Source organism: Juglans microcarpa x Juglans regia, chromosome 7D (assembly GCF_004785595.1).
Source record: "Juglans microcarpa x Juglans regia isolate MS1-56 chromosome 7D, Jm3101_v1.0, whole genome shotgun sequence".
NCBI classification, from domain to species: domain Eukaryota; kingdom Viridiplantae; phylum Streptophyta; class Magnoliopsida; order Fagales; family Juglandaceae; genus Juglans; species Juglans microcarpa x Juglans regia.
The window spans coordinates 26,080,994-26,091,210 of record NC_054606.1 but is presented as its reverse complement, the minus strand read 5'-3'; the positions used below and the strand labels follow the sequence as shown (position 1 = coordinate 26,091,210).

Sequence of the window (10,217 nt, the reverse complement as noted above, 5' to 3'; positions counted from 1 at the left end):
ACGCCGATGCCGACGCCACCTCCACACCGTCGCAGCTCGAGCCTCGTATTGATCAATCAGCCCTGTTACATCTCGTGTTCCTCTGCCGCGGGTTGATGTCCACCTCCACACTCCACCGCCCACTCCACGCCGCAGGAATATGCCCACTCCACGCTCGTGTTTCTTGGTCTGCTCGAATTGAGTTGCAACATAACAAAACTGCAAAGCCTTTGCAACTTATTTCCCTACGATGGAGTTGGTCGGTTTCCTGCTTTAGCAATGTTTTCAACATGGAAAAAGTTTTCAAATCGGAAAATGAGGGCAAGAAAATAATAAGACAGTAAACTTTAATCATGTTGAAAATATTATTAAAGTAGAGAAATAATAGGACAGTAAATTTTCAAATTGGGAAATGGAGGCAAGGAGTTTTAACTTTAAACTTTGACAACACGAAGATGACATTTTAACATTAAGAAATGATGAGGTGCTAACGAAACTATTATTGTTAATCAAATAAAGTGAAGACAAGTTGAGAGATTTTTATTTTTATTTTAAAAAAACTAGGTTGGCATTTTTTTGCTCTGTTTGGACTTTGGCTTGCATTTTGCTCTATCTTGATTGTTGATGGTCCGGACAGTAAGTTTGGCTTGCATTTTGCTCTGTTTGGCTAGCATTTTATTTCGTTCAACTTGCACTATTCAGAAATGAATTTGATAATTTGATTTTCAAATTTTGATTATTGGCTAATGGAAATTTGGAAACAAAAAGTTGAATGACCATGCTTGTTGACTATCAAGATTTTAGATGTACTAAAGTTCCAGTACCTCAACTTGGCTCAACTTTTTCTTTGACTTTATGTTTTAGAATTTCTAATTCTACACTTAAAAGTCGAGATTTTGATGAATTGGGTTGAATTAGGCACTAATGAGATGCTGTTATACATTACATTTGGGATGAACATGATAACACAATCAAATACTAATCATAGTTATACTAAGATTGGTTCCATTATTACTATACTTTTTTTCTGAATAAGTGGTGTGAACTTAGAAGTATTTTTTTTTTTAACAGTTGGATTGAGAACTTAGAAGTATTATTGTGTTTTTCAAGTATGTATATTTTTAAGATTTGTATTGAGAAATATTATTGAGTTTTTAGATATGTATGTTTTTAAGACTTGTATTGATGTTATATTTTTTTAATATAGTTTTTCTATATATAGAATTTATATATATATATATATAGAATTTATTCATATAATGATTATCCCGAAATGGTACATTGAAATGTACCGATATCGAAATATTTCGTTCAAGTACCGCAATTGAAAAGGAATTCAAAACTTTGGATTAAACTTACTGGATTCGAGCTAACCCCCGTTGGTTTAAACCCTATTCTCGAGCCATGCCTCTCATGTTTATGCAGACAAGAACCGCTTATGGCGTGAATAGAACCTGTTTTCATTTTCATTATGGCGTGAATAGAACAATAACCTATACGGTTTAGGTGGATATTTCATACCAGACAAAATTTCGGCCGTTCCACCTGTTTTGGCCACTATTCTAGCTAAAATGGGTATTTTGGTACGAAATATTCATGCATAGTATTTTCGTAAATGTCATGAATAATGAATGACAAATTCGCAATTCCATCGTTTACTTCTTCCTCTTCCTACGAAATTAGATATTCCTATTTCTAAAATTATTCTCTTCGCATTTTTACTGTGTCCACTCACTTCACTTTGACGATCGATGATGACGCCAACGCCACCTCCACACCATTACTGCTCGAGTCTCGTGTTGATCAATCAGCCCTGTCACAGCTCGTGTTCCTCAGCCGCAGGTCGACGTCCACCTCCACACTCCATCGCCCACTCCACGCCGCAGGTATAAGCCCACTCCACACTCGTGTTTCTTAATCTGCTCAATTTGAGTTGCGACGTAGCAAAGCTGCAAAGCCAGCTTATTTCCCTGCGATGGAATTAGTCTGTTTCTTGCTTTAACAATGTTTTCAACATGAAAAAAATTTCAAATAAGAAAATGAAGGCAAAGAAATAATAGGACATTAAGCTTTAACCATGTTGAAAACATTGTTAAAGCAGAGAAATAATAGGATAATAAATTTTCAAATTGGGAAATGAAGGCAAGGAGTTTGAACTTTGACAACACGAATATGACATTTTAACATTAAGGAATGATGAGATGTTAATGAAACTATTATTGTTAATCAAATAAAGTGAAGATAAGTTGAGAGATTTTTATTTTTGTTTTAAAAAAAACTAGGTCGGCATTTTTTTGCTCCGTTTGAACTTTGGCTTGCATTTTGCTTTGTTTGGCTTGCATTTTGCTCTGTTTTGATTGTTGATGGTCTGGATAGTAAGTTGGGCTTGCATTTTGCTTTGTTTGGCTTGCATTTTATTTTGTTTAACTTGCTTTGTCTGGAATTGAATTTGATAATTTGATTTCCATATCTTGTTTTGGGCTAATGATAATTTAGAAACAGAAAGTTGAATGACCATGCTCATTGACCATTAAGATTTTAGATGTACAAAAGTTCCCGCACCACAACTTGGCCCGACTTTTTCTTTGACTTTATGTTTTGGAATTCCTAATTCTGCACTCAAAAGTCGAGATTTTAATGAATTGGGTTGAATTAGACACTAATGAGCTTCTGTTATACATTACATTTGGGATGGATAGATAACACAATCACATACTGATCATAGTTATATTAAGATTGGTTCCATTATTATTATACTTTTTTTTTTTGAACAAATGGTGTGAAATTAGAAGTTTTATTTTTTTTTTAACAGTTGGATTGAGAACTTGGAACTATTATTGTGTTTTTCATATATGTATGTTTTTAAGACTTGTATTGAAAAATATTATTGAGTTTTCAGGTATGCATATTTTTAAGACTAGTATTAATGTTATCTTTTTGGAATATATTTTTTCTATATATAGAATTGTTTATATATATAATAATTATCTCAAAATGATATATCGAAATATATCAATATTAAAATATTTCATTCAAGTATCGCAACTGAAACGGAATTCAAAACTTTGGTTTAAACTTGCCCGATTCAAGCTGACCCCTGTTGGTTTAAACCTTGTTCTCGAGCCATGCCTCTCACATTTACGCAGACAAGAAAACGCATTGCTTTCCGCCACCCTCTCTCGCCGTCTCATCTGTATCTCACTCGATAGCCCATCGCCGCCACTCTAAAGGTCTTAGTTTTCTTTTCTCTCCAAATCTCAATCTCACATTCCCTCTCTTTTCCCTCGCTCCCACACCTACACTCTGATATCTCTCTACCTCCTTGATTTCTTTACTTCTCGACTTACTTGGATGTTGCACCATCGTGTCCTATTGAAACTTTTTGTGGGTTTATTCTGCAGTTTTTATATGCACATAGAATTCAAGTGTTTGTGGCTTGCAGTTAGAATTGGATAAAGTTATGGGGCACTAAGGTTGAAAGGAGATAAGTAGATTGCAGATTTGTCTTTGGATCAAAATTTTGGTCGTTAATATAAAAAGGGCTCCCTTTTTATCTTCGATTTTTAAACTTGGGTAGTTTTACATTTTTGATTGGTACAATTGGATTATTTAATATATTTTCGATGTTGAGTTTGAATGTACATAGCCGAATGTTAAGAACCTGCTTGTGAATGCTGTTGTAATAGAGGAAGATGAAGGAATGTAGGAAGATGGTTGCTGCAAGAAGAAGAACAGAGCGCACAGAAGGTGTTTGATAAAAAGGTTAGAAGAAATTATATTGTCACGGGAGTACTTCGAGGGCTCCCACACCTCCTTACAGGAATTCTCTTACAATGACATTCTCAATGATATTCTCATTTTCTCTGACTTCCCTCTTATTCTTACATTTCTCTCTCCAGTAATTAATCCTTACAATTGATAAACTAACCATTACTGACTTCCAATTAAAATGACAGACTCAACACTTGAAGTAACTAACAGACTCAATACCCAGATTTGTCTCAAACACATCGTTTAGCTTAAACTTAAACGCTGCGTTGCACACAGGTTCTCAGTCCTAGTAATTCCCCAACGCACCGTTTGAAGTCTACGGTGATTAAACGCCCAACACATAACGTAAAACGCACGCACACCATGCCCAAATTAAAACGCACGCACACTGCCCAGAACTCACGCAAAACGCACGCACACTGACTTTGCCTTCAGAACTCGCGACGCACCGTTTCTCCCTTTTTCCTTAACGTCGTCGTTCTGAGTTCTTCACTTAAACACTTCACGCTACAAGCCAGTTCACTTCACACTTCGAGTTCAATGCCCAGAATCTCTTCACTATTCTCCTCTTCACTTCTCTGTTCTAGGGTTCATGCTCTCGTCCGAATTCCAGCCGCCGGGCCCATGACACCAAAGGTGCCCATTTCTTTAGTGCCTAATTTCTGTTTGTTTCTAAGGGAAATTTTGAATGGTTTTTGTATGTTAAAATTATGGTAAAGACTGGGCTTCATTTTTCAATTGTTGCTTGGGATTCTTTTAAAACACAGGTTCTGCTATACTTGTCTTGAGTTGATTTCAAGTTTTGTATAAAGTTGAATTGAAGTTGATGGCTTGTGATTTCTATTGGGATTAAATGAGATTTTGATTGTTGAATTTGTGTAATAGATTTAGAACCCGAGGATTGCGTCATAAATTTTGATTGCTGAGTTTAAGTTTGCTCTAATGTAAATATTCTCATCTTCAAGCGGTGGGCGACGATGAGGCCACGTCTAATGATTTTGTCTACAAGAATGAAAGAGAGGCAGCTCAGGAAGAATAGCTAATGATTTTGTATTTATATCTTTTTCAGATGCCTTTCTAAGGTTGTGCTTAAAATATAACGCATTATTCCAAGTTTAGGCTCGATGGAGCTTGCTGCTTTAGATAGGTTTCTCAACATGAAGTTTCTATCACTTCTTAATTTTCTGTTTGGTTGCTGATAAAATATAGGGGAGTTAACGAATTTATGTCTAATAAATTTCTGAATCTAATTGTTTGGGTCTTAGGCATGTTTACCTGAGAAAATATATAGCTTGAACCTGTTGATTTTGGGTTTTGATACACGAGGAAGAAAAAAACTTACTTGTTAGCTGTTCAACAGGCATCTTGATCTCACATGAATGAAATTCTGTTGTGTTTGTGGGCATTGTATTTTAGATGTGTAAACATGGTAAAGTTAAAATTACTTGAAGTCATGATCTAGTGGAATGACAAACATAAATACCCGGACCTTTAAAATTAATTAAAGAGAAAAAATGTCACGAGTGGAGTTTTGGAAGAGGTGCCTATCCTGCATTTTATATGCATTTCCTCTTTTTGTATATAAAAATATACAGTTAACCACTCTGTGTAGATCATTATACAGCGAACAGACAAGACCCTATATGTTTGGAGTAAAGTAGCTGATTTTCCTTTCATATTTATGATCTCTTTAGTGTATTCTGAACGAGTAATGCTCGGTACAAGCCTCAAATAGACAAGCCCCATACAAGCCTTTTGTAAAGAAGTTGCTCCTATTAATAAAGTATAGTTTTTTACACTTTCTTTTAGGTGGGGGCCACTTTTTTACAAGGGCTTGTATGGGGCTTGTCTATTTGGGGTTTGTACAAATCATTTCTCATTCTGATATTATCGTTGCTAGTGATTTCTAATTTTTATGTGAACCTTTATTATACATGATTATGTGCACTTAAGGTTCTCCTCTTTCGGAAACTTTCTTATTTCTTATGGAATAAATCATTGCAGATGATTGAAACTTGATGAAGAAGGTGACCTTCCATTTTGAGTTATGGTTTTGTTCCCCTATTAGGCATTGGAGGACATGAATCAAGATGCTTAACAGGTTAAGCAGGCATTGCTTTTGCACTGCTACTCCTCGCCCATGGCTCTTTGTAGGCTTGGGAAATCCTGGGGATAAGTACAAAGGAACTAGACACAATGTACTACACAAAATTTCAAGTCCCTAACTTCAGCTTCTTTAGATGCTATATAACTTCATAATTCTTATAATTTTTTTTAAACTTTATAATACATTCTAAACATGGTTTAAACCAGGTTGGGTTTGAGCTAATTGATGCATTTGCTGAATCACAAGGGATCTCTATGAACACAGTTCATTGCAAAGCTATCTTTGGGCAAGGCATGCTCACTTTTTGTTCAGCTTACCCTCTTTGTATATGCTCTATATTTTTTACCTAAATTATTTGTTTATCTTGGTCAAATGCTTGGATGCAATCTCTGTCAGGTTTTGTTGATGAAGTCCCTGTTTTTATTGCGAAGCCTCAAACTTACATGAATCTTAGTGGGGAATCTGTAAGTGACTGAGCTATATATTTTCAGTGTCTGACAAAATTTCATTGCTTGTACTTTTCAACGTGAAGTTTTTCATCTTGTCACTGGTTGCTTGCTCCAGCTAATATATCCGTATTAAATCAAGTCATTTAAATATGACTTATCAAAAAACAAAAAAAGTCATTTAAATAACATATGATTTATTTCTTATAAGTGGAGCGATTACTCCATAGACTTTGTATGTCACCAATGACAATAAGTGCAACTTCTTTTGAGCTGTTCTGTTCACTATATCATGCAGACCTATCTAGTAAGACATAAGGCTTATATTTATCCTTTTTCTTAAACTTTTTAATGGTACTGTGTTGGTGATATTTGCACTTGGGATACAAGTTTTATGCCATGACTCTTAACATTTAATGTTTCTTTGATTAACTGCAGACTGGACCACTTGCAGCTTATTATAAGCTACCTCTTAATCGTGTTCTTGTGGTAATTTTGCTCTTGCGTGACCTTTAAAGCTTTTGCTCATAAGATAATATTGATGCTACGGTTCCTTACCTTTTATGTTCCATGGATGCAGTTTCATGATGACTTGGACTTGCCCTGTGGGGTGCTTCGACTTCACCACAAAGGAGGTCATGGAAGCCACAATGGGTATGTTTCAAAAAGAACGAGTGTTGTTTAAGCATCTTTCATTCCTTGTTCATAAGTTTTGGTCTGGTTTTTCCAAAATAATCAGTTTTCTTCTTTGTTTTCTTGTTATAAATTAAACTAGGTTAAAGAGTGTGATCGATCATTTTCGAGGGAACAGAGAATTTCCCCGGCTAAGAATTGGTTAGTTTTGATTTCCCAAATTTAATATAAATGTGGATCCTTACCTTTCTAATGTTTTTTTTTTAATCCGTTTTAATGTCTTTTGTAATGCAAAAAAATGTGGCTCCTTTGCTATAAAAAATGTCCTTTTGTAATGCAAAATACATTGATAATCTTGTTAGGGATTGGGAGGCCTCCTGGACAAATGGATCCCAAAGCATTCTTGCTCCAAAAGTTCAATGCAACAGCCCGAGAACGAGTGAGTTGTGGTTATGTGCTCTTGAATATGTTAGACTACAGTGTAACAAACCCGTACATTCAACACAACCTGAACCTTATTAGGATTCCGAAACCAGTCCATAGTAATACTCGAAGACACTTTGGAGCTTTTATCAAAGCTATTTGATGTGAATTTGGTTCTTTGTTACATCTAATGCATATGAATTTCACCAAAATTTGGATTCCAAATGGATTACGGATTCTCCTTTCAGATTCTGAATGATATTAATTCAAGTTGTTAGTTTCTTTTCAACTTATCAAAAAAAAAAAAAAAAGAAGTTAGTTTGTTTTCAAAGATATTCGTTTGTTTTACAACATCAGGTCATGCACGGAACTTCAGTGCTTGCTTTGTCATCTGACTTGGGCCGGGCAAGATACTTCCATTTCATTTCAATATTTAAACACCACAAACACAAATACTTTTCAATTTTAAATCTTCAACTTTTTCATCTAATCATTACCTAATCATTACAACTTTTCCAAACTTCCAAACAAAACACAAAAAATAATTCATTTTTTTCAAATTCCAAACCAAAACTAATATTAAAAAATTATGTTATAACAATATTTTAATTTTATAATATTTTTATTCAACTGTTTCTCTTATTTCTCAAAACCCCATAAACATAACTCAAATCATTTATCTACTATTTATAAAATATTTCACTATTATTCACAGATCATCTCATCTTATATCACTATCAAACTAGGCTTCAAGTGTTCTATGTATGACAGGGCTTGGTTGTTTTCTTGATCGAGTAGTGAAAAGGGCATTTTTGTTTTCACTTGTAGTAATGTGCTTTTGGCCTTTTTTGTTCAAGATTGATGCCGCTTTGGAAGAGGGGGTTGGCGTATTGAAGCTCCTGTTATCCAAAGGATTGACAGAGAGTGCACGATGCTTTAACAGGGAGCAAAAGTACAAGCATATAAGATTGCAGACTATGCCGACATGAGCAGCTTAGGTATAGTTCATTCAGTATTTATTTTAGATTGCTGTACATGATGTCAAGGAGCCTTCATGGAGTGTGTATAGCGAACACATGTTGAAACACTAATGTCTTCTTCATGAATCATGGTTGTGGGTTCAATAGTTAAGAGCTTTTATTATTATTATTATTACTATTATTATTGGCTTGCTTGGTCTGGGACTTTGAAACAATGGTTAATAATGATGACAGGTGAGGAGAGTTACTGACTGAATGCAGCAAATGCTTATTTTATTTTCTGCTAAAAGCGGGAAAAAAATTGTATGCAATTTCCAGCCATGCTATGCACGGTTCATGATGTTCCTTTGGCATTCATGATCTTTTACCAATTCCTTTGGCATTCATCCAGATCCCAATATAACTTCTCGAGTCTTCCAATTTTTAATTGATTTTTTCTTTTCTTCCTTAAAATTTGTAATACATACATGATAATTTTACAAGCCTTACAACTTTGAAATTAAAATCAAGGCGTGAGCTTTTTGTAGTATATATTGTTTCCTATGATGTTGGATGTACTTTATAATAAAAATAATTTTACACTCTAATATATATATATATATATATATATCAAATCATAGTAATTTATATATATAATTTGGATTAATCATTTCAAAGGGGCTAAAATGGCTAAAGGGGTCCATATATCTTTGGTCCATCCAAGCTGTTTCTATAGGCTATCTCTGCTTTTAGAGGCACTGCCAACAAGCACACGCACTCGAGTAAGCCAAACGCTCTCTTTCACGACTTTACCAAATGGCGCGATAAAAATTTTGGTTTATTTCTTATATATTGGATTAGAAAAATTTAATATTCACCGCTTCACATTTCACAACTTATGAAAAATATTTTCACATTTTTAAAAAATATTCTCACATTTTATAAAAAAAATTATAAGTATAAAGTGTGAAAATGAATAGTAAATTATGTATGACAACATATACTGATCTACAATTTAGGAACAACTGCCATATTTTTTTGTGTTAGAGCACTCTCAATGGCTTCTTCATTCTATCTTTTAAAATACATCATCAAAACTCACTTTTTCTATTTTATATACTAACTTTTATAATATACCATATATCAGCTTATCTATTTTTTCTTTATATCATTTAAATATTATACTTTTTAATCTTTTTATTCATTTCAAATATTTTCTCTAACTATCAATAATATCCTCATATCTTTTGATATATGTAATATCTCTCAATATACAATGTCATATAATTATATTCTATTTAATTATAATTAAAAATTATATATAATGAAAATATTCTTGTTTTATTTGGTTTTGTAGTCAAACTAATTGAATAATTATAGTTACGTACATCAAAAATGAGAACTTTTGTGTCTCTCTCAAACGCAAGGGGGGACATGAATATTTCCAATGTAAGGGTGGACATGAATATTTTCAACATACTAATGTACTAAGGAGAAAGAGGAGTGAGAAATTAATTAAATATGTTTTTATTGATGAATAGAATCCTCTACATCTAGCAATATCCTGTAGCAAAATGTAAAAATAACTTTAAAATAGAAGATCCAATGAAAGGTGTTTTGAGAGCATTTCTTTATATTTGTAGAAAAAAATATATTATACAACATTCATTAGAGTGCTATTAAGTGATGTAAGATCTTTACTCGCTAAAAAAGGAGGAGACAAAAAAATGGTTGACGGATGAAGAAAAGTTCAAATAGTCAACAATACTTTATTAACTAACGTCAAATCATGGTACATTTATTGAGACCTCATTTAGATTAATAAGTCATCTTAATTTATCTTATTTTATTTCATTATTAAAATTTTATCAAATTTTTATATAAAATATAATAAATAAT

At 33.5% G+C, this 10,217-nt stretch overlaps 1 protein-coding gene across 8 annotated transcripts; it reads left to right on the top strand.

The window, feature by feature from the left end:
- Positions 1–8,825, top strand: LOC121239916 (peptidyl-tRNA hydrolase, mitochondrial). 8 transcript variants are annotated; one of them, XR_005935409.1, is made up of 11 exons: positions 1,716–1,865; positions 5,755–5,948; positions 6,064–6,148; positions 6,254–6,321; positions 6,742–6,792; positions 6,884–6,957; positions 7,079–7,137; positions 7,299–7,375; positions 8,217–8,357; positions 8,574–8,629; positions 8,728–8,825. XR_005935409.1 is itself a non-coding variant. In XM_041137290.1 (9 exons), exons 2-9 carry the CDS (start codon positions 5,841–5,843, stop codon positions 8,346–8,348), a joined length of 654 nt encoding a protein of 217 aa, XP_040993224.1. In that variant the 5' UTR covers positions 1–135; positions 5,755–5,840; the 3' UTR covers positions 8,349–8,505. The 8 variants fall into 8 exon arrangements, 7 of the variants coding, with proteins under 7 accessions (XP_040993224.1, XP_040993227.1, XP_040993228.1 ...); XM_041137290.1 differs by lacking the exons at positions 1,716–1,865; positions 8,574–8,629; positions 8,728–8,825 and adding an exon at positions 1–135 and having other exon boundaries at positions 8,217–8,505; XM_041137294.1 differs by lacking the exons at positions 8,574–8,629; positions 8,728–8,825 and having other exon boundaries at positions 1,715–1,865; positions 7,299–7,428; positions 8,217–8,505.
- The last annotated feature ends 1,392 nt before the right edge of the window (positions 8,826–10,217 follow it).